The following is a 24,985-nucleotide window of genomic DNA, read 5'->3' as shown; positions in this document are numbered from 1 at the left end:
AATTCTCGCTTACCATGACGGCCAGTAAAGCAAAAGGCTATTCCTCTTCGGATAACAAATTTGTGACGCAGACACTGTCACTTTGTGATAACAGAATAATTGAATGGAAAATGATACTTTTGTGGTTGTATTAAGGGAAGCTTTACTATGAATAATTATCATGCTTTGGAATGCATCAACAGAACAATCCAATCTTGCTCCAAAAAAGGCCACTTTGCCCAGAATCAGTTCAGTTCACTACTAATGCACAGCATTTTAGATGGTTTGAACCCATGATACCTAGGTAAATTATGGTTATCCGGGTGAGTATAGTGTTGACTGCTTAGGGTGATATTGACGTTTCGACGAACTGAGTGGATTTGTATATCGTCAATAAGTTCTTCTCAGGACTACGCTCACCCAGACAATCTTAGTTTACCTACTAATGGCATAACATTTTGGTATGAACTGAAAATTTAGGCCAGCCGAACATCGAAAAGGATATTCGCCCTTTCTTACCTCCTCGTAACCCTCTCTAAGCAAGACAATTACTTCAAAAGTGTCAGTCTTCGTAAAGGCATACATGTATCAATGATGAAGTGATGTTTAGGGTATTAAACCTCACAAAAATGCAGAAGTGTCGATGAAGTTGCATCCCGTCCGGGACAGTAAGAATACCTATAACGTCTGGGATCATTTGATCACTGGAGCTAAGAGATACTTCATTCAGTTCGCACAACTTTTCGTTTTTGAAAATTCTACTGAGACTAAGTGTTGTGTAAGGTCGACTTTCAGCCACTGCGGGAGCGGGGTAATTTAGCTCAGGGAGGAGAAGACTGAACCTGAGAGAGCGAGGGAGGACATAAAACTTTAGGAAAGGGGAGCAAGCTTATTTTCACAAAACACAAGGACATCGTGCCTAAGCTGTTAAGTGTAGACTGTATAGTAAGAAAACAACATATGTTTCATCACTTACTTGTTTTGTCTTCCAGTTAAGAAAACTGTTTGAAAGAGATCCTTCGTTTATTGATGTCAAAGTTGTCGGCTACCAGTAAGTTCATCTCGGTTTATTGACCAAGCCTGCTTTTGGATTTTATTAAAGCGTCACATCAAGGAATTCATTACATCTCCTTTAAAAATCTTTTAACTCCCGCAGTGAGGATCCTGACGGTAACCCGCATGCACGCGTGGTGCTTCGATTCAAGACTGATGGAACAGACCCTGAGGAGAGCCTAAAAGAATTAATAACCGGTGGTCATATCGGTGACTTGCCTGTATTTAACGACTATCTGAGTAAGTCTGGCAAAAATAACAGGTATCATAACCAAATGTCTTAAGTCCTAAGGAGGCGCTATCAATCTTCTTCGAGTCTTCAACGTTTACCTATCCAACAAAATATTACCAAACATGGCAAACATTCTAAGAGGTCAGTAATAGATAAAAACCTGAAAAAATGAATTTGTGTGTAAGGGAAAGAAAACAAGATGTTGAGTTCCTTTGATGGTCAACAACTTGGACTGGTGGTTTAGGAGGCAACTTAAATTAACCTAGGATTAAAATTTTTTGTGCTGTTAGAAGGTTTGTCACAAATAAACTTCTTTTCAGTTTAAGGCCAGTCAATTCTTAACTTGAGGGGTAATATTTAACAAAATAAACTTGATGATGATCATGATGATGATGATGCCAGGCGATTTGAGGAAACATTTTTTAAAGATAAAGATAAGGTAAAATTGGCACTAAGTATCCATTTTTTTCAGGAATTAAGAAACAATGGTTATAAAATGCTCTTGAATACAAAACAATATGCCGCATTCTTTCCAACTTCCAAGTTAATTATTTCTCAAAAAACGTTTTAACCTTAATTTTCTCTTTTGGGTCCCAGTAACACTGGATAGGTCTGCTTTTCCCACATAGTCATATATCCTTGGTATTACTAGGCTCTGTCCTTAATTGACCCGTGTTTCTCGGACGATACCGAGATACGCAGAACCTTTTTGCAGTAGCAAAGGAAGGCACTGTTCTTAAAATTATGTAATTCGATACAATTTCTTTCCTAGTGAAGTTTAGTTAACTTTATAAATATTATGACTTATGTTATCTTCAAACTTTTTTTCGTATAACCTAAACGCATTTTTCTTTCTTATATCAGATGGTCCGATGCATCCAGCTTACGACCAGAATGCTACAGCTCTTCCTCCACCTCCTCCTCCAGCTCCTGTTACAGCTCCTGTTCCGGCCCCAGCCGTAGCTCCACCTATGGCCCATCTACCCACCGTGCCAGTCTCGAACGTAACGGTAGCAGCTAACCCTCCAGTCCCCGAGGTGCCTACAGCTGGGCCAGCGCCGATAGCTCCAACCCAGGCGAACGTCGCTCCTGCTCCTGCTCAGGCCGAACCTATCAAGAATATCACTGTTATCGTAGATGTGGAAATTCCACAACCTGGTCAATGTAAGAACCATTATGTCTGATAATCTTACGTCGACGGAGAAAAGTTTTTTTTCCTTTTTTTTTTTTTCGCGCAGATTCTATTGCTCACAATAGGCGATAATCTTATAATGACACCCTTCCCCAAAAATGGAGAACGTACTAACTCAAACTCGGTTTTGTAGAATGATTTGCTTTACCTTCAATTTTGTGGTTGGACACGAAACCCTTTTCACTCAATTTGAAAAAGATGAAGGACTAAAAAGTGCCACAAAACAATAATGTTCTACTCGATGGCTTTCATTTGCATGGTTACACATTACGATTTTACTTACGGAGTCAAAACTTTGAAACACCACCATAAAAACAGCAAAATAGGTAACCGCTGTTCAATAGCTTACAAAGGAATAGGGGGTTAGTTGTTAAGGAAACGGAGTTGCTGCGTCGGTGGGGAGTGAAAACGAATGTTTGGTTTATCACCAGAGTTGATAAGGTAATTTGGCCACCGTAAAGAGATTGGAGTGCTGACGTTTCGAGCGTTAGCCCTTCCTTGGAGCGAATAGGGTTCCCTCTCACGAAGGGCTAACACTCGAAACTTCAGCGTTCGAATTTCTTTACGGTGGTCGAATCAACTTATCACCTCTGTTGAAAAAACCAAATATTTGTTTCATTGAAATAGTTAAACGTTTTTATTAATGCACTCAAAAGTTTAAATCACAAGAGACGAACCGAGTTTTCAAGATGAGCTTAACTCTTCCAGACGCTGTCAAAGCTCTCGAATAATCGCTTTCCTATTACCGGGACCCTCTTTCTTTTGGTATCCATATTTGTTATCTAGTCCCCGCAATATGAGATACAGAAACAACTTCTGATCTACAAAATCTCTTAAGAAAAACATTAATGGAGCACACAAATAACGGGGTAGTTTATATCAATAACGGAAACATTTCGTTCTAATTGTGAAAACTTTCTTGTAATCTTAGCATTGAATGGAACAGTAAAGTTAAATGAGGCTTGGTACGACTACATGGGAAATAAAACAAGCACAACTTTCAGGATATTAGCAGATGATATTGCACAAGCGGTATGCCTTGTTTTTATTGATATTTGTGCATTTGAGTTGATTTGACTGGCCAATAGACAGACAGTTTTCTGGTCTATAAGACTCACCGTCTGACTTACTGACAGACTGACTGACTGACTGACTGACTGACTGACTGACTGACTGACTGCCTATTGCCTGCTTGTTTGCTTACTTACTTTCTTGTCATCGCTCCCTTGCTTGCTTAGTTGACTGACTGACTGAATGAATGAATGAATGAAGGAAGGAAGGAAGGAAGGAATGAATGAATGAATGAATGAATGAATGAATGCATGAATGAAGGAAGGAAGGAATGATCAATTGATTGATTGATTGATTGATTGATTGATTGATTGATTGATTGATTGATTGATTGATTGATTGATTGATTGATTGATTGATTGATTGATTGATTGATTGATTGATTGATTGGTTGGTTGGCTGGTTGGTTGGTTGGTTGGTTGGTTGTTTGATTGATTGATTGATTGATTGATTGATTGATTGATTGATTGATTGATTGATTGATTGATTGATTGATTGATTGATTGATTGATTGATTGATTGATTAGGGTGTCAATCGTGGTGCTGCATCAGAGCGAATCAGACGAAGGGCTAACCCTCGAAACGTTAGCTCTCGTATCTCCTTACGATCCCCAAATTACCTCGTCAACACAGTTGATAGAACCAACTATTAGTGACTGATTGAGCGTTCCGTTAGTTGATTGATTTACAGCTATTTACGGTTGAAAAGGTAATATTAACATTCCATCAAAATGATGTTATTCCTTTTCCTCACCTTGCGCAGATCACATCCGCATACGTTCCGTACAACTACAGTGTCACATCAGATGTTACAGGACTAAGGTGAGAACAGGGATAATCGCATTACTTGCTGTGAATCTTTAGGTTGATGTTGACGTTTTAGTGACAACAATTTTAAATCTTCAGAAAACTTGATTTCTCACCGCAACTTTCATCCTTTTCTCAGCGAGACACCTGATCAGGATGTGCTGGCCTCATTTACAATCCACTTTCCTCCTGGACAGACTCCAACTCTCGTACCTCTGCAGCAGCTAGTTCAGGGGGACTTCCTCGGAGGAATCCCTGTATTCAAAGACTCTGTTCAAGAAGCAGGTAATTGAAATCTGTTAATTGGACGCACGGGTTTAGAGTATCGTTCAGTGCTTACACAACAGTTGTTTAATTTCAGGTTCTTCTCCCGCGCCGACGTCTGCTCCTTACGAGTACTTTAATCCAAATGCTTCAGGTATGTGGCCAAACTGACTTATCACCAGGAATGTCCAAGACCTTATTTTCCCTATAAGTTTTTACATTTAATCTAATTTAATTTCATACATCTGCAGCAGACCGGTCATGAAAATTAAGAAAATTGTCAACTAGAAAAATGTATTGCTCTAACACCAGTTTATCGTTTATTTAGCATAATACAGTGTTGAATAATTCACCAGGATATATATGATACCTTGCCCCTCTTTCAGCGATAGAGAGTTGAACAGTAGAACAGCCTTTTTTTACAATCCCCTGTATGCTTTGCAAAAATGACATGAAACTAAGATATCACCTAGTTGTCATAATACGTAGGTTTTTTTAGTTTTTGAAAGTTGTTCTCTGCATGCTTTACAACATCACACAAAAAAAGTAAGACAAATAGAGCTTTGTAAACGTCCCAATAATTGTCAAAGAAATGACGCGTACTAATTGATAGACATGTATGGGTGACAACAACGCGGCCAAGCCATATGTAAATAAACTTCTTGTTTAACCGATAGGTGAACTTTTACCACCAACAGCCATTATTCTGTGGAAAATAATATTTTGTTAACTTTTTCTTTATCAGTCACGTCCAACACAACGGCGTCACCTGTTTACCCGGTTCCTGTGTTTAATCAAACCTCGCCGCCTGCCTCCCCAACAGTACCTCAAACATATAATGCGACACAGCCCGCCCCAGCCACTGAACCTGTCACTGCACCAACTGTACCTGTCACATCAGTCCCACAACCAGTGGCAAACGCATCCGTGACTCCAGTAGTACCACCAACTGTTCCCGGTTAGTTTGGGTTGAATTTTCTTTCCATTCCCATATTAGATGTCCTTTTCTATTGAATAAGAGAGTCAAGAGGCGACTTTTATTGCTACAGAATTAAATCATTTCCTAAGCGGTTAGGTCCAGCATGAATTCTACATTTAAACATTATAGAGGTGTCCACCACCTCCCTTAGTTTTTGGGTAACTTTTCATGACATTGCCTATCTGGTTGAATTGCAGTTGCTTCGCAAAATAACTCAGTCGTCTCAAATGCTTCCAGTGTAACATCTGATCATTTTGGTAAGTTGCTGCTGTTTGTGTTGTATTTCCAAAGGGTTAGACACAATCTGAAGGTAAATACTCACAACTACTGCAATTAGTTGCAAAATTGATGAGACACTATCGCCAAAAACCCACCCCTCCATAGTAAAAATTATCCCAAGTCACAACGTAAGGTAACATTTGCTGTAAAATCCCCCTCCCCAATTAATGCGTCACCCTATCTTTTTCACGTGGTCCGGGTAGCAAGGCTTTAATGTATGGGGTAGGGGATGTAGACAGTCAGAGTGCAGGACGCAAAATATTGCGCGTGTACGAAAATATCTCAATGATTATTGCAACTAATTGCAGAAAGAGCATACTGGGGCCAAAGCTATATACTTTACTAAGTTTATTTTCGATTCAGAAAACATTGAAATCTTTCTTCCAGGGCAAATCTCGAATGTTTCAACACAACCAGCTGGCTTGGATCAACTGTCTACACCGCCTGGTTACACAGGAGGACTCATCCCGTTACCAGAAGGTATCAGTTACAACCTACACAATAAGAATATGACCATATTAAGCTATTTGACATACTTGCATGCAGCCAAAATAAACTGTCCAATAAGAATTTGGAGATAGTTCCAGGTCAGCCAAGACAAGGTCCCAACGTGAACTTGATACGGGTTTGGAATTTTCCTTGAATAATCAATTTCCAAGAAGCCAAAACAGTGAAAGGGGCACTGTCACGAAAAACATGCTGTATTTTAGTCAAAACCGTTCAAATATTTGACAAAGAACTTTTCCTCCAACGTGAAACTGCTCTTAGTGTATGGAGAGGAAAACATTACGTGAAATCTCCAAGGAAGAACAAACTATAATCAAATTTTAGTGGTTTCTCTTAAATACTCAGGTATAACTTGAAAAAAAAATTGTCAATGTTTTTAAGTTACGATCCATTTCCATCCTTGCTATCTGCAGCCAAAGATAATTAACACTGGTTTATGTATACTAGAAGTGTTATTGTTAACAAAACTGAACCATAATTTTAACATTTCCATCGCAACAAATACCTTTTTTAGCTCAGTATTCAAAGTGACAAGCGCCCAATTGTAGTTAAACGCGTAGTATTGTTTCCATGCTTGAAAGTTCTTTCCAACTTTTTAGAAGGATGATGGCACCTACGTATAATTATTGCTTTGATTAACTGGAAATTTCGTAAAACCGATCATCAATTGAAAATGTCAAACTAAGTAAAGCAAAAATTGTATAATAGGTTAAGTAGGCTTGTTAGAGAAGTCATGCAAAACTTGACCTTGTGTTTTACAAAATCAAACTTTGGCTTCCACACCGTGACTCTAAATTTCGCTTCTTCTTGTTTGACAATAAAAAGGAAAGAAATCTAGTGATACTTCCATACAAGCTGTTCATGTGTTTGTTTGGCTAAAATTACAGGCGTTAAAAGTTAAGGCCTAGGATTGTCATTCTTCTAGCTGATTCCTTGGTGTAAGTGTCTAACAAACAATATGGTGCATTATGGACTGCTAAGTACCCTTAATTTTGTCTTGGTAATGATATATTGATCCTCTCACAGCCAACAGAGCTCAGGTTCAATTTTTCTTGGAGAACATTGAGAAAAAAAACAGCGACGAATTTAAGTTCTGTTCAATAGTTGTCATTTAGGTAGCCATTCCCTTACCAAGATATCCAAAAGTTAGAACCACGTTACACATCCTAACGTTGTAAGGGTGAAAGGGACAAGATTTACTAATAGTCCACGTCAACATTTGTGTCATATTTTAGGAATTCCGAAATCATGTGCAGAAGTCCGTTCATCTGGAATTGGAAACCAGGACGGCGAATACGTCATTCAAGCGAGGCCAAACTGTCACTTAAACATCATCTGTCAGAACATGGACGAACCCAACCCGATTGAATTCCTCGGTGGCCCTCAACAAAGATACTGGCTGTACTGGCACTATGCTATCCTTATAAGGCTATCAGCTTACGATAAACAACACGTGGATAAGAGAGCATGCCTCGAAAATTCTGGTAGGTGCAAGAAAACGTTCAAGGATTTTGAAAAAAATACTTGAAGATGATGTCGATCTTACGGTCTGTCTCCTGTTTAAATTCAATGGCCTGTTCATTTGTCTTCAAAATTATTCCTCAATTTTTTTATGATTTTTAATTTTCTTTCTTTCTTGTTTATTTACTTTTTTCATTTTCTTTCTTTCTGTTTTTTCTTTATTTTCTTATCCTTTTTTGGTGACGATTAAATACAAAAGAGACATCATATTGTTTCAGACTGGTCTGATAAAGATCCGTTTCTATTGTAAATCCTGAAAAATTTCAAATGCAATCGTGTGTATAGTTAATCATTAAAAGTTCATTCTAATTTATTCACCGCGTTGTTGATAAAGAGTGGTGGATATTAAGGCTGCATCCACACTAATGTATTTTCGTACGTTTTTGCCTTTCGTCTACTAAAACCATCGAAAACTGATGAAAACAGAGACTTTCGGAAACGGTGATATAAATAATGTTACACGACATCAGATCCTGTTCAAATCCGAGCAGCTACACATGCACAATCCCAGGTCCAGTCGTTTTCGTCGTTTTCGTGCATTTTTAGTATGGACAGGTAAAACGATACAAAAACGTTGATATGGACAAAAATATTTTGCTACAGTTTCGGCGAGATGAAAACGGAGGCTTTTGAAAATGCATTTAATGTGGACCCGTCCTAAACCTCGCCGCAAGATATCCATCACTACGTCCGCTGAAGCAAAATAATTGTGAATATTGACTCTTACTTAAGAACCATAAACAGAATACAACTGCAATTTCTCTTTTTTCCCTCTGATCAGAGGACGGACGCGCGTTTATTCACAAGGTAATGGACGCGGGAGCCAGGCAGGGAAATCCGCTGGTTCACTGGAAAACCAACATTAAACACATGATCAACAGTTTTATCGGACAGATGAAGAAAAAGAGAGACCTGACGGATGTTACTTTGAGCACAAGAGCAACGAAGATCTACAAAAGGTGAGAGACGCGAACACTTGCTTCTTATTCTTACAGTTATTCAAGATGTTAGAAAATATATGAATAAATATATTGAAAGAATATCGTGGTCTGTGCCGACTTCTGTACTCTCATCAGGGGCCATCTACAGTTAGGAACCGTGTTTCAGTGCTAATCGCAAGGATGGTCGCGTACGGGACATTCGATTGTAATAGGCCTTATCACGGTTTTCGACGCCATTTTGACGGGTAGGCAAACAGGCTTGAAATAACAGTGTTTGTATCGGAATCCGATGTCTAATAATTTTCATAAAACATCGCTTCCGAAAAATTCATGAATTGGAAACTTTTTGTACTAGGAAAAGGATTTTAAGAACAAAATTGGAGGGATGTAGCTGTGACAAAAAGCGTCCAGTCGAGTTTTGAACTTTCCATACATTTCCCTGTATTTTTTCCCGCGAACTATTTTTAGCAGCAGCTCACGGCTGGTTCGCTATACAGACAAATGTATGGAAAGTTCAAAACACGGCTGGACGCTTTCTGTCATAGCTACAGCCCTCCAATTTTGTTCTTGAAATAGTTTTTCTAGTGCCAAAAGTTTCCAATTCATGAATTTTTTAGAAGCGATGTTTTATGAAAATTATTTGACATCGGATTTCCATACAACCACTGTTATTTCAAGCCTGTTTGCCTACCCGTCAAAATGGCGTCGAAAACCGTGATAAGGCCTATTGATTTCCTGCACCGACAATTTAACATATGTTTCTCAACCTCTTTCTGCCACCAGTCATAGTTAATGTAATATTATTTTTGTTCTTTTTTTTAGGTTTGCCTCGTAAAGACGAATTGCACCAGTTGTGAAATGATTTTTTCTCAAAGGGCTTAAACGCTCCCTCCTCTGGCAACAACGGTTGTGACAAATTTCCAAATGTAATATTTTACGAAGATTACAGTACGGATCAGAAAACACATGAACACTTGAGTGATTTAACTTTAATATGCAAATTTTAGGGAGGTAGCTCCAGATTGAGAGTTAATACCGTAGGAATGAAAAGCAACAGACAGTGACCGTCTTACTTCAATTTCTTCTCTCTTTTCTCTACCAAAGTTTAATAAAAGTGTTCACGGTTTTCGGATTCGCACGGTAAATCGTTTCTCTTATCGTAAAGAAAAATTATTTTAATTAAAGTAGATTTGTAGTTATATTGGAAACGGTTCGCTGCAGGTTCTCAATCGCTCTGAAAAAAAGTAAAAAGGTCTTCTTAGAGCAGACGTAGTTGGATTTTCTAACAAAACGCCGTTTATATCGCTATACATCCTTCACAATCAAAAAAGCCCTCGGAAACGACAAGCCATCTACCAGAAAAGAATGGTGTAAGCAGAGAAATACAATAGGACAAATTAATAATAAATACATAATAATACCAAAGGACAAATTCTACTAACTTGTCCCCATACTTTTTCTTATAAAACTACAGGGGAAAAGTTATTAAAATATCACCTTGGGTGATCATATCCTCAGGGGTTGAATAAACATTGAAATTACAAGGAGAAATTTGATGCTGATCACTGTTAGGGCCTAAAGGGTTAAAAGTGCACCTGGCTTAAAACAAGAAATGTTTGAATCACGCTTGCAAGGACTTATGGGGGAACCTTCCATGCCAAGGTTGCCGGCTTGAGGCCTGGGGCGTCGTTAGTAGAATCAATGTCGTGGTTTTTCAGTCGAAGTTTAAAGAGTGTTTTTTTACGTGACATCCTCATGCATCTATTCAGTTCAGGCAACTACAGCAAAGCTCAAACAGGATGTTTCGTTAGTTTGATTAGCATTTCCCTGCGTCATCACACCCGCGTTTTTCATTTCATTATTTGACCGATATGGAGAAGACAATAACCAATAACATTTTCACGCGAATCACCAAAAAAAGATAACAGATTGTAACATGACAAGACGTCCTGACAGGACGACGAATTTTTTTTCCTCTCAGTTGAGATAACGCCATCGCCATTTTGTTCCCTTTATGTCATGAAAAAATGTTCAAATGTTTCTGAAAGAAGCGTTGCATGTGAATTAAGTTGGTTTGTTCTTTACGTTCGCTCTCTCTCGCTTAAAACAACATTGAGTTAAAATCAAATTAGCATGTTGTTAACGACCTTGACAAGAGCAAATAAAGTCTATTTTGTCTATAATGCGGTGTTTGTGTTTTTAATGTCCAATTTTGAAAGTCCCACCCAAATATAAAAATTTTTCCTCTAATACATAACAATAATAATCTTATTTACTAAACGATATGACGAGCTTCTTCCGTAGGTCACGCTGTTTCACAAGCATTAGTATTTCTCTCGGGATTCACCGGAGTTATCTTCAAGTCGTTCGATCAAAGTTCGAGCTGGGTTATCTCTTGACCTTTTTCCTCGCAATGGGTCCCCAGGTAGCAACTGACTGCAAAGAACATTCCCGTTTGCTTCTCCAGCAGTGACCACAGAACTCAAGTGCAAAGGTGCAAGTTTTTAAACCATTTTTTACCGGCCATTTTGTTTCTCGCTTATCAAGCGTGAACAAGTGAACGTGCCACTAAGTGTGACTTTGTTATTTACACGTAATTACGAATCGTTTTAGATCGTATTTAGCGGTTTATCGCGGACTTATGGTTGAACCGTGTATCCGTTTGTCGAAAATGTGTGTAATAGATACATATAATTAAACTAATAGCTAGGTAAAGTATTTCGTATGTGAAACGCACCAATCACTTTTTACAGTCTTCACAGGCAATAAAATCACGGATTATTTGACAGCCGACCATTCATATCCTAGATTAGCCCCGTTAGAATGTATGAGTGGGTTCGCTCTTATGAAGGTCTAACGCTCGAAAACCCCAGCACTCGAATCTCTTTACAGTGGCCAAACTACCTTTTCAAGCTCTTTTGATAAAGCCAAACATTCGTTTCCACTTCCCCATCAACACAGCGCCACAGTTCCTTTAAGAACTAACCCCTTTATCTATTATTTAGAATGTATCCGAGTGCGTGTAAATGTACTTATAATTTACTTCGCATAGAGCCTTTAGAAGAACAGCATAAGTTGACTTAGTGTCCCCGGATAACTAAGCTTGTTAAAGGAAAAAGTCGTTTTTGATCGTAAAGTCATGACCTACCTTTATGCTGTTATTTTACGGTAAATTTTCCGTCCAGAATGTTTAGTTTTCACTTTTTCAGTTATTGTAGAACGAAACTTTTATTAATGCTGTGTTAAATTCCTGTTTAATCGACGTTTAAATTCATTGTGTAGTTTTTTACTTTTGTTAATATGAAGCATGAATGCAGATTTAACGAAAAAACGGTGCAAAACCACTAAAATTAAGAGAACTGTGTTAAAGCGAACAGCTAATAAATAGGTAGCAATGCGTGCGAGTTATTTTAGAACGAAACTTTCATTTATACTGTGTTAAATTCCTGTTTAATCGATGTTTAAATTCATTGTGTAAATTGCAGCCATTCAAAACTAGGGCTAACTTTAAAGATATCCATTAGACAAGGTAAATGAATGAAGAATATTTAAAAGAAACTAATTTAATCTCGTCTGTAGTGGTACAATCTAATAAGCTGTCCTTATTGTGAGCAGTGACACGAAGTCGCTATCGCATAGAAATCAATGGGAATAAATAAAGTACCTTGAATCCGGCGATGGAAAATGTGGCTCCATTTTGGTGTTCTTCAATTATAGAAAATGTTTGCCAAGGTAACCCTTCTAAACATTTCCCTTTAGAAAGGCGGTTAGTTTTTATAAGTTTTTAAACCGCAATTGACAAGGAGAGCAAGCTACGCACAGGGGCATTTGCAAATTTGATTGGAAGAAGTCGCTTTGTTTCGATGTCCCAGTGCGTACCTTGCTCTCCTTGTCAACACGTGCAGTATATTTATTTTTTAGGAGCGAACAAATGTCGAAGTCAACGATTGGTTTCAGTTTTAATCCATATTCATAACTAAGTTCACACGTATTGCACGGCCTTGTAAGAAATCCGTTCGAAAGAGCGCTTTGACGGTCCTCTTTAGCGAAGAAAAATGATGAAATGCGAAGGATAGAAAGAAGTACACGCTAAAGGTGAGCCCTGTTTTTCAATTATCACTTAAAGTTTGTGTGGATGCTAGAAACAAACTAGGAATTTGTTGCTGACTTAACACGTGCTTTGCCATGCTGCTTATTGAAAACGTCGATTGAAACCCCTCAGTCGAATGTTCTCAAAATAGATTCAAACTTCGTCTCGTTCTTAGAGGTACTCTCGCTGTTACTTCAAAAGTTTAAAGAACGTACAGACTGTTCCGCTTTGTACAAAATTTTACCGTCAGTTGCCGAACTGACGCCTCAGTTAAAACCGACATTTACACAATTTGATGTATGGTGTAAATATTTAGTTTGTTCCGAAGAATTACTAATATGATAATTTGCAGTTTCAGACCACCAGATTCAGTAAATTGCAAGTGAAAATGTGAAGGCTGAAACCGAGAGAACAAGCTGGAATTATCGCAAAGGTAAAAACGATAAATCCGCCGCGGTTTAACCCTTCAGGGTCGAGATCAAAATTTATATTCTCCTTGTTTTCTCCATATCTTTCTTCTGCCACTAGATGGGAGAACTCAATCCACGATCAAGTTTGTTTGAACCTCTAGACATTTTTTCTTTAGTTTTTTGGTGATCACTCAACTTATTCTCGTAAACTATATACTGGCCGGTTAAGTGGTCATATTACAAGGAGAAATCAGGAGCGCTTACCATTTGAATGGAATTTTCGGTAGTTTTTTCTGGACAAATGGAACTGCACTTTTTCGCACTAAGGAAACGGAACGGATTGAACCGTATCTTTTGATGGGAAGTTTCGGATGCTAGTGGGCCGGGGTCTGGGTACGTATCAACAAGAAACATGGTGGCTGAACTTCCCGTCATGTTAGGCGCATTAGCGGACGACTTGGAAAATGATTTCTTTGGAGAAGAAGACGACGATTTCATCGTTTTGGCTGCTGCAGCATCCATATTTGCCAGGAGAAATTTAAATCGAATCGTTGGATATTTTGAGCAAACGATAGCAACGTATTCTCTGGATGAAATTAAAACTCATTTTCGTATGCAGAGGGCAACAAGTGAAATTGTGGTGAGGAAGGTCACGGCTACGGGAAATATACCTGCTGGACTTATATAGCAGTGTCACAAGAGTAATGCATCGGGATACTAAAACGTCCGCCAACACTACCAATGAGAAAAGACACACATTGCAGCGATAAACCTTTTGGAAATCTGCCGCCATATTTCAGATCTTTAGCATTCTTTCTAGGAAGTATGACCGTGAGAGAGCTTGGCACTGGTAAGTGTGAACAAATGGTACAGAAATTTCCGGGAATTCCGGTAAAAGCGAGAAAAGGTATTACCTTTTTTCCGAAAACATTCCACCGGGATGAACCGTTCCATTTGAATTCTCCCCAGAATTACCGAAAATTCCATTCAAATGGTAAGCGCTCCAGATGCTGGCGTGCGTTTCTCAAAACTCCCGAGAACTTTTCGGGCCCGAAAACATTACGGGGCGCTTTTTGGGTGTTACTCTCGGGTCCTGAAAAGTGTTTCTCAGAGCACCCGAAAGTGTCCCGAATTGTCTCCCGATATTTTCGGGAATCTTTTCGTGTTAGAGCTGGAAAGATTATTTTAGAACACGGTTTTTTTTTTATTACAACTTTAATTTTTTCCAGCTGAAAACTGTACTTGTATTTGTAAAATAAATTGAACGCATACAAAAACTTAAGGTTGTTCACCACGCAAAATTTCGAGATAAAAACAAATGTTTCCTGTAGATTCATTTCCGGTTCGCGCGATTTTACGCCGCCTTTCGACTTCTGGATGCAGTTCCGGTGATCGTAATTCCAACTCCACTGTTTAATGCTTGGTTAATATTGTTATTTTGACTCTTTTATTTCTCCAATAATATAGAATTTGCTGCAAATTATTAAGTTCATTTTTTTTATTCCAGGAGAGTCATTTAGTAAACTACTGAAAACGGGAAACGAAATGATGGAATGCAATAGAAGCTGGAATTGAGAAAAGAGAACGGACATACTTCAAAGGTAAGAACTTAAAAATGATATATCGGATGATCAATTTCTTCAAGAAATAATGGCTGATTATTTCTCTTAATTATTTCTCTTAATTATTTCAACAAAACTCAACTCGGTAAAGCCGGATTAATTGTTTTTTTCAAACAATGAAACAGCTCATATCGTTGCAGGGTGGTTTTTATTCAAATGATTCAACTCATGTCAGCAATTATTTTTTCTACAGTTTTTAAATTTACTGAATCTTATTTAGTCATTATACAAGCTATTTATACTTAATCTATTTCATATTTTTAGGTATGTAGTTCAGTTTCCTTCTGCTTTTTTTCTTTTATTTTTAAACTTTAAGCAAAAAAGTGATCATAGTGAAAGCGTCGAAACCAAAACCTAACCTTGGCTGTAAATTGATCTCAAATGCGATCTTGCCTATGGAATTGATAACCCAATTTTCCATTTTGATAAAACAAACATCGTTGTTTAAAAATTAATTTCACAGTCTTAACATGAAGAGATCGCTTTTTGAAACTGATGCTCACTTTAAAAATCACAATTCAAATTTTTGCCTCTTAGCAATGCCTGATTAGGTCACGTGAATTGTTCCACCCGTTAAATTTCGCGCACATAAATTGATATGTAAACCTTTAGCAAATAGAAGTGTTTGGCTCCAAGAATGTAACTGCTGTTTTCTTTCATAAGCATATAGTGTTGGTACAAGGAGTTAAGAAAATTCGTAACAGTTTTTCTGACATGAGAGTGGATTTTTTAAAATCAAAATTTCGCATAGGAGCCAACTTCGATTTCCTTCATACCACGGCACAAAGGCACAAAGTTTCACCTTTCTCATCTACAACAGAAATGCAAAGTCAAAAATAATTTTTGTCAAGCATGTTAAGAAAAATCTGTCAGAACATTTTTGAAATATTTTGATTTATGCAAATTACGAGCTGTTTGACTGATCAATCAACAAAACCAAGTAGCAGTTTTCAAACATAAATAACTTAAAATCGTAGCCATCTACGAAGCTTAGTGTACGTTTCTAATATCTTCCTATGATAAAAGTCTTTGTACAGAGACGAGAAAGTTTTTTTTTTTTGGATATTGACAGACCCTTCACGATAAAAGCTACAACAACAATAACTGATTTTCTTGAAAACGCTCATATAGATTTTTTTCTAAGTTTACCTACAATTTGTATGGATTGAATAATTCAAATGCTTAAAATGTTCTTTGAGAGTGTCGAGATATTCAACATCATGAAGGGTGTGTGTCAACGTTGCTATGGTAACAGCTGTTGCTTGGAAACCAACGGAAAGTAAACTTAATCATAGGTTGAAAAGGTGATGTAGTATGAAGGAAATCTTAGCTTTCCTTCTATGGAAAATCTTGATTTCAAAAGATCTTCTCTTAGGTTAAAAAAAACTGTTGCGAGCCTCTTTAAAAAGAAACCAAAGTTTCGAAAAAAAAAACTAATGAGTGATTGATGGTATAGATTGATATCTTCACATCTTTTAAAAAAGGCTTACAGAAAATTTAGCCGTTTTAAGTTTGGTATAAGGACTTTCAAAGGTTAGAACACGCTAAACAAAACACTTTTTTTCCAGAAATCTGGAAAGGCAGTGTATGAAGAATTTGGCACATTATCACCTGGCATCAAATTGCATCTCACAAGTATCTTTGTCGAAACAATTTTGTACTCACGCGAACACCGATATCTGTAAATTGAAAAATAGATCTTCCGGGTAAAACAAAATTTAGAAAACGATTCCTTCAAAATGCAACCATTCACCTTCCGTAGGCTTGTAGTAGTTGAGCAGTCTTGGAGATGACGATTCGATGAAAATGACAATTAAGACCAAGTAAAAGGCTTTATTTTGTTTGTTGATCCGGGCATAAGACTTTTATTTGATTTCTAAATAAAACAATACCACAGAAACAAAACCACGTGACATTAATTTTCAAGGAAGCTAATTTTCTCAAAGTATATGACCCCCGTATATCAAAAACCAGCACAGAAGTAAACAACAATGTTCCAAATTGAATTCATTGGCAATACCTAATGTGACCAATGACAACATAGGTGGTGCACTCGTGCAAATTATTGATAAAAAGATAAACAAGTCGTTGGAAAACGACCCTCGCGACAAAAATTCGTGGAAGAATTATTTTTTGGGGTAAAAGGGAAGATTCTAAAATCTAAAATGCAACCATTTATTGAAAGAAACCTCCCGTAGGCTTGTAGCAGGTTGTGTACTCTTTGAATCTGATTTTTTTTTAAAATCTTAACTTTGGCGAATAAAAGGCTTTCATTTTGTTACACTGCAATCTAGATCAGGCATATGAATTGTATTTTATTTCCAAAACAAAACAAGGTACCAGAGAAATGAAATCGCGCGACACAATTTCAAGGAAGTCTCTTTTCTCCAAATATTGTTGAAACCCTCACAAAAGTAAACCAGACGCTTCAAATTATATTTATTGGGAATGCTTCATATTTGAAAACATTTTAAGACCTTTTCCAATTCGTTTTATACAAGTTGATTTGACTTTTTTTGTACTCAGAGTCTTGGAGTTCGATTTAAAAAAAACAAAAAAACAAGTAATTTCATATTGTTACATTGCAATCTTGATCGAGGTATGTGAGTTGTATTTTGTTTTTAAACAAAACACGTTACCATAGAAACGAACTCACGCGACACATTTTCAAGGAAGTCTTGTTTTTTCCGAATATTGTTGAAACCTCCAGAAAAGAAAACCAAAACACTTGAAATTGTATTTATTGGGAATGCTACATATTTGAAAACATTTTAAGACGGTTTTAATAAAATCTAGATTCATTTCTCACAAGTTAGTTTCGACTAGTCTAGCACTCCATGTCATTTTTGTCACGAATAATTGAAAACAAGCGACGTTCAAGAATCGATATTTTGACGTTTTCTAATTTGACGTGTTTCTCAAACATAGATGCAAGGATAACCATCAACTAAATTTAAAAAATAAGAATATGAAAACTGATCAAGTGCATAAGAAATGATTGCCTATTTGAACTGACAGCCAAAATGTGTTCAAAATGTGTAGTCAGATTTGGGGATTCAATCGGCTTTGGAGCAAATTCGCTTGATTCTTCTTTTGAAGCGAGATATCATCATAATTAAATAAGACTCGTTACAATCGGATGAAATATAACAAGAACTGACGCAAGAAAGAAAATAGACAGAAGTAAAACTTGAAAAATATTGCAAAATAAATTTTTCAAATTTTTTCTCAAAAGTTTTATTTAGGGGGCACCAAGATTGATCGATGACAATCAGTTCCTGTGTTTCAATCTGTTGGACAATTTAATTTCCTCGTAGCATTCGCGCAACATCGCTTTTCTTGTTAACCAAAAAACAATAGAAAAATTTCATTGATAAAACATTGTATATAAAATCGTGATTTTTTTACTCAGAAATTTACTGAGAGGAAGAAAAAGGAAAATGGGAAAATTGCTCAGCTGTATCGGGGCTTGAACCAAGCCCCTCTGAAGCTACTTTAAATAACGACGGCAGAGATAAGGCCGTTGCTCATCAATTCAAGGCGTATGCTTTACCACAAGACCACCTCGGAATTGTTTGGAAAAGATCCGTCAAAATTGACTAGAAATAGGTGGTGAAGCTCATGTTTTATTAATGAGGTGGTGCCGCCTTTGCTTAGTAGCCAATGACAATTTAGGTCGGGTATGCGTGCAAGTTATGCAAAAAAAAAAAGACAAAGTTTACAAGTTTCAAAACAACACTCGAGGCAAAATTCATCGAAGGGTAATTTTCACAACAAACATTTCAGTGAAATATTGAAGAATAGTCAGAGTTTCAAGCTACATGTAATAATTTAAATAAAACTGGAGAATCAATGAGCTTGTTTATGTAAATAGCCTTGTCCTTGTTCAGGTCACAGCGTGTAATAACAAACTGAGAAATTTAAAAAATTCCATAAACCGGACTTTTTCACAAACGAGAATAGGAGGATCGCATTTGATTTTATAGAAAATAATCTATAATTTATTTGATACTACAACTGGATAAATGTGAGTAATTTCGCAATCCAAATTTAACGATTCCATAAAGCGAGTAACCTAGGTACGCATATTACATGCTTCAGTGCAAAAACCAATAATTAAGTTATTTATAGATGCTGTTTGTGGCGTTACGTGAAATTAATGTCAAGTTCCTTTTCTTTTAGCTGCCGATCCCAAGTGGGACTGAAAAAGAAGATGAAGAACAAAATCACCTCCGCAAGCTGGAAAGAATATGCAAGCAAGCAGGACGAGAGGAAGACTGAACATCGCTGAACTCTTTGGGCATGTCTTAAGGTAGAAAATATACTGTTTTAGCGAGCTCTTGTACTAAACAGAAAGTTCCGTTAGAAGAGCTCCTTGAATTACCTTGAGTTTATAAAACACCAGGGGTCGATAACAAATTCCAACAAAAATTCAAACAGATTTCAAGTTTCTAGCAAGTGCTCACCAAAAGCAATAATCTTGAAAATAATTTTTTTGGTTAGAAACATTGCATAGTGAAACTTTTTGTTTTAACGATCGAAATATTCACGGTTCTCTTGTGAGTGCACGATGCAAAGTTTCACGGCACCGGTTGTACAAATAACGGGTATCTTTATCTACTGGGCAAATCCTATCCAACTGATAAAATGTATTCTAACCAATACGTTTCATCTGCTGTATAGCGACGGATCCACTGCATAAAGTTGTCCGCTATTTGAACAACCGGGGCCAGCCTGATTTATCCTTCGGTTGATTTAAGCTTGAATAATTGTCTTTTATGTCACCAAAATTTCAAATCTTGAAATTACACTCGAGAATTTGAAAACTATTATTACTAAATTTTGGCAGCTAATCAAGGAACGTATGAAAAGTACAAAACTGAGTCTTGTATCGTGCACTCATATTTTAGGTTTACGTCGGTGTAAGAACCTGTCGAGGTAAAGCTCATCATAACGATTTTTCGCTACGGTTTTTGGTTGCTGCGTCTTTTCCTAGTTATAGACATGCTTGTGATCTTTCGGTTGTTTTTTGAAACTGGCTGAAACATTTCGCGAAATGCAGTGTTCGTATTGAAAGTCAACAGCAGCAATTGGTACATCCAGAACGTTTTAGTGAACGTTCAATTTCCAAACAAATACTCGCTGTATTTCACAGCATGTTTTCAATCTACTTCAAAATGGCTGAAAATATGAAAGCTTGCTTAACTGTTATGTGACTCCAAGAAATTTTGCACACTTTTTGTGAACGAAAACTTAGCGTGTAAAAATAACCGATTTTACTTAGTTTTCCACTGATATCTCAAAGCAAAAAAAACTTATGCTCCATTTTTTACTTCAGTGATTCATTTCACACAATATTTTTGTCAACCATACTGTTGTTTATTCACTTTCATTATCTGACTTAAGTAGCAATTACTTGTAAGTTACTTAGTTACAATAACTTGTAATTTAAATCAATTAGTCAATAAAGAATTTAAAACTATTTTGCATTGTTCAACTTTATTTGTCTTGTTCATTACAATAAGAAATGAAAAAAAAACTCGCGCTTTTAGAGGGGGCCTGGTAACTAGTCATTTTGTAGGCTATCTCTTTTACTATTTTTTGCCTAGGAGAGGTTGCCGAGAATAAAAAAAGTCCTGCGCTTTTAACACGGGTTTAGAACGAGGTCAAAATATAACTTTCGCTTTTGAAGGGCTAAATCCGTCTAAAACCTGTACGGATTTTCCCACCAAAAGACTTAGTTTATTTTTGACTCCATGCTAGAACACCCACATCAAAAGCACAGCGCTTTTTTTCTTTTTAGTAAACAAGCAAAGGCAATAATGTGTAGGTACCAAGGCCCCTTTAAAAGCGCGATTTTCTTTCTATTTAACAACCCATATATTTCGAAAATCGTTTTCCCGCCAAAAGACTTAGAATATTTTTGAGAATCTTTTCGCTGCCTCTGACGACTGCTTACATTTTTAGCCCAAACAATTAAAAGTTTACTTTTTCCGCTTAAATAAGTACAATTAGTCTTCTCTTTATCGCGATTTTTCACTCCAAAAAGTATTTGATATTCCAAAATAACAACTCAAATCGAAACTCTTAAAAACGCGCTTTCTTTGGAGATACAGTTAACATTTAAGGTGGCTTGCACTGGTTTCCAACACTTTCCAGCACTTATACTTTAACTGATCAATAATTCAACAATTCAAACAAATGCCTAATCATTGGTGAAGAAGTTGTGGTTGTTTTCTCGACATAATAGGTTATCCAGCAACAGTGTAATCTGATAAAAAAAACCACCCCTAATTTTAGCTTTAAGCGATTAAAGCTAAAATTAGGGGTGTTTTCAACAGGTTATACTGTTGCTGTGGCAATCTGTTATGTCCAGAAAACGACGACAACTTATTCACCAATGATTAGGCATTTCAGTGTTGAATCCATTATTGTTGTATTATTGATCGGTCAAAGTATAAGTGCTGGAAGGTGCTATAAACTGGTACCAGCCATCTTTAAAGCTCAGTTAACAAGGCACGATTAAGGCTATCCAGGAATTAAAGCCAAGTTCAAATACAATCTCTAAAAATCTATGCAAAAAATGTGTTATGAACTTTCGCTTTTATTAGTTTGTCACCAAAAAATCTTAGCACTGAAATGTTTTGACCCACTCAACAGAACTAACCTTGTTAAGTTTTTCAAATTCAATCCTGGATAAGTGATAATCTGCTTTTAATTAACCGGGCTCCATACTTACACAATTATTAGGGATCTTAGGCAATCACGACGGCAACGGCAAACAAAACGTCAATCAAAATATAAATTTAAGTTACTAATTCGTGATTATTCCAACTCTTTCAAGGAACTGAGTTGGTAGGAACGACGTCCACGAAAAGAAAAAGAATTAAAATTTCACCATCATGCGCTCACGTTTCCCACAAAACCTTGTTTTGCATTAGACGTCAAAGAAATGTACCAAAATGTACTATGCACATGCAAAGCGATGTTGCCCGTTGCTCTCGCCGTCGTCGCCTTCGTTCCTTAACTTCCCTTTTAATTCGTGATATCGGATCAAAGCCTTAATGTGTTTCAATACAGTTTTTGAGGGACCGGACGTCACCTTATCACCCGGCTATTTGGTAGTCTTCTACGACACCGATCGATATGAATTTGACACCAGTTGTTTATTTTCAGGATCGATATTACCGTGGCTACGATAAACAAAAATCTCAAAATCAATAAAAGTTGAATTTTGTGCATTCAAGATTTGAATTAGAAAAACTAATACCAAACTCTTGAGCCATGGTTTATGGTCCACAAAATAAACAAAAAGTGAAAAAAAATCTGTATGTTGGATTTTAAATAAAGCCCATAAGCGTTTCAAACATTAGCGTTTGTATCATAAATGCGATTTTTTCATTGTTGATAACAGAATGGTACGGTAATTTGCAAAAAAAATATATAAGTCCAGGCGGAATACGGAATATTGTACACACTGATTTGAATACATTATCATAACTTGCAAAAAGCGAGTTTCATGGAGTTTGAAACGTAAACATTTCTGTCGGTTTATGCATCCTCTTCGTCGTTAAATTTAAATCAACTTCAACAAAACTTTGGAATAAAGTTGTTTTCATCATCAAAATCTATCGTGCCGTTTCCGAGATTTTTAATAAAGTACATAAATTTAAAAAAATTACCTGAAAAATTAATACGAAATATCGGAAAGAAAAAACTCGTGCTCAGGATCGCAACAGAGAAAATCAGTTAAACTTTGGTGGCTTCAAACGATGACTTCGAGGCATATTGACAATATTTTCAAGTCACTTCATAAAAGCAGTGTTTATTTTATGGTTAATTCACTGTTTCGAGGTTTTTTTTGTTTATCGTCGTCACGGCAATATCGATTTTGCAAAAATATCTATCCTGACAAACTTCAATCCAAAATCAATAACTGGTTTAAAATTCACATCGATCGGCATCGGAGAAGACTACTCAACACCCGGTTAAAAAAGTGAGATGTGGTCTCCTCATAAACTGTATCGAAACACCTTAAGCCCAGATGACAAGACCGCGAGGTGAATGATTTCATGTGAAAACCGTTTTTCCTCGATTAAGCACCCTCCTCCCCACCAACCCCTCTCCAGAGAAAAGTAAACAAAAGCAACACCAGAAGTAAACGGGATTTTTTTGTAATTTAGAAAAAAAAAACAATTAGAATGGCTTGCAACTACCCACGCCACCGTCGGTCTTGTCTCATAGGCTTATTAAGACTTCAATCCGACATCATTAAATAACCACCCTAATGTCTTTCTTGTTTTCGCAGTTGTCACAATTTGTTTCAACACTAGCTGAGATACGCGCACAAGATCAAGAACATGAATAAAGGATCATTAAGTCTAAATGGAAGTGTGTACATGTATGCTATTAATGAATGTTTAATGAGGTACAATCCAAAACTATTATTTGTTTTGCAAACTGCTATACTTTCACATTTTAAACTCTATTCCTGTCCAGTCATGTTTTACTCTGGCGGTTTGCCGTCTCGTATGTATCTTTTCTCAGTCAGTACATTTGCTCTTCTTGTACGATTCTGTCATATTTTGTTCTGTTTCATTGTAATTTTTCCATTGCATGTCTGAGTTGTTTATTTATCTGTTACGTTTCCAGTTACAACAAGTTGCAAAATGGTTGATACACCTTTCCCAAAACTGGAAGGTTTGGAGGAAATACCGAAAACCTAGGGGCATTGTTGTAAACAACTGTAGCTTTCTTCTGTCAACATTTAACGGATTTTCAGGTTTTTGCTTCCCCATAGTCAGGTTGTCTGTCATGAATGCTTGCCTCGTCATTAACGCAGTCGGTCTTTATCGGCGTTGTTCCTTTTGCTCATGACTCGCTTCTATGTGGTTTTCTCAACGTTTTCAGTTCTTATGACATTCAAAGTTTCATTCCTATTCTAACTAGCTCATATCTTTCGCACCAAATTTGTTGCGAATCTCACAATTTAGTTTTGTTACTTTTTCCCTTTCATCTTCGAAATGTTCGTTTTATTTCACAAAGTTATTTTCCTTATTTCTTTCCTTGTTTGTTTGTCACATTTGCTTTGTTTCTCCATCGCTCTCTTCTTGTTATTTGAAAGTGTGATCGTTTGTTCTTCTTAATCTAGAATTTTGTTCCCATATTTCTGTCAAGTTTTTGTTGATTTTGCTGTAGTTCTACTGTTGTTTTCCTTATAATCTTAGCCGCTCGGTATTATCTGTACTGTCATCAATAACTCTTACTTCTCATTAGCTTAGTTTTCGTTTTTGCGCTATGTTTTGTTCTCTTTTTTTCTTTACTTTTATTCTTGTTTTTTTTTCCTGTCTTTTTCGACGTTTCTTTAGCGGTTTACATTCTCCTCTTGTCATGCTTTGCTGATGTTTCTCTAAAGTTTTTAACAATTTTCTGTAATGTTTTGTTTCTATTTCTTTTTAGATGAGTCCTTGTATTTCTGTCATCGCTTTTTGTGAAATGTCAGTCCCATCTGTCTTCTATTTTTCCACATTTGTCAGTTTTGCTATCTATTTTCCTAACATCTTGAAAATGTTGCCTTCATTTCAAAATATGCTTTCCTTTTGTTTGTTTGTCTCATGTTTGTCTTGTTTCTCTAAAGTTCTCTTTTTGTTCTGTCAGTTTTGCTATCTATTTTCCTAACATTTTGAAAATATTGCTCTTATTATATTGTTTGTCTTGTTTCTCTATGGTTTTCCGGGTTTTTTTTTCCAAATGCCATCTTTTTTCTTCTTTTGTTCTCGCTTTTCTTCCGCGGTTTTTGTTGTATTTTTCTCGTTTCTGTCATTTTTGTCCTCAGCATTTGTTCGTGTTCTCTCCCCTCGTAGTCTCATTTTCCTTCTCTTTTTTTACAGTTTTGTTCTTGTTTCTGTCTTTTATGTCCTTTTCACTCGATGATTTTAATCTAAGGCTTTCCTGTCACGATTTGTTCTTAGCACGTTAACGTTTTTCAATCAATCTTTAGAAGGCCTTGTTTGCTTCATACTTTCCTCTACACTTCTT

General features: G+C 36.7%; 1 protein-coding gene and 1 long non-coding RNA gene across 3 annotated transcripts in view; both read left to right on the top strand.

Moving 5' to 3' along the window:
• The window catches only part of LOC146465218 (uncharacterized), a 28,934-nt gene extending 17,926 nt beyond the window's left edge, over positions 1-11,008 (top strand). The window contains exons 9-21 of one of the 2 annotated variants that reach the window (XM_085128614.1): positions 972-1,030; positions 1,136-1,272; positions 2,129-2,428; positions 3,388-3,488; positions 4,291-4,349; positions 4,474-4,619; positions 4,696-4,752; positions 5,344-5,556; positions 5,775-5,834; positions 6,244-6,336; positions 7,599-7,847; positions 8,666-8,843; positions 9,648-11,008. In XM_085128614.1, the coding sequence (XP_084984740.1) occupies positions 972-1,030; positions 1,136-1,272; positions 2,129-2,428; positions 3,388-3,488; positions 4,291-4,349; positions 4,474-4,619; positions 4,696-4,752; positions 5,344-5,556; positions 5,775-5,834; positions 6,244-6,336; positions 7,599-7,847; positions 8,666-8,843; positions 9,648-9,660 (1,665 nt within the window). In that variant the 3' untranslated portion in view covers positions 9,661-11,008. Of the gene's footprint in view, positions 1-971; positions 1,031-1,135; positions 1,273-2,128; positions 2,429-3,387; positions 3,489-4,290; positions 4,350-4,473; positions 4,620-4,695; positions 4,753-5,343; positions 5,557-5,774; positions 5,835-6,243; positions 6,337-7,598; positions 7,848-8,665; positions 8,848-9,647 lie in introns of those variants that run through there. The other variant, XM_085128615.1, reaches the window with a different exon arrangement.
• Positions 11,009-12,805: 1,797 nt separating this feature from the next.
• On the top strand, positions 12,806-21,179 carry LOC146465217 (uncharacterized). Its single transcript, XR_014868306.1, has 4 exons — positions 12,806-12,920; positions 13,274-13,348; positions 14,833-14,926; positions 19,130-21,179. It is a non-coding gene; the product is annotated as an uncharacterized LOC146465217 (long non-coding RNA).
• Positions 21,180-24,985: the final 3,806 nt, after the last annotated feature.

Source organism: Pavona decussata, unplaced genomic scaffold (genome assembly GCF_977016875.1).
Source record: "Pavona decussata unplaced genomic scaffold, jaPavDecu1.1 SCAFFOLD_156, whole genome shotgun sequence".
NCBI classification, from domain to species: domain Eukaryota; kingdom Metazoa; phylum Cnidaria; class Anthozoa; order Scleractinia; family Agariciidae; genus Pavona; species Pavona decussata.
This window is presented reverse-complemented; position numbering and strand designations above follow the sequence as displayed.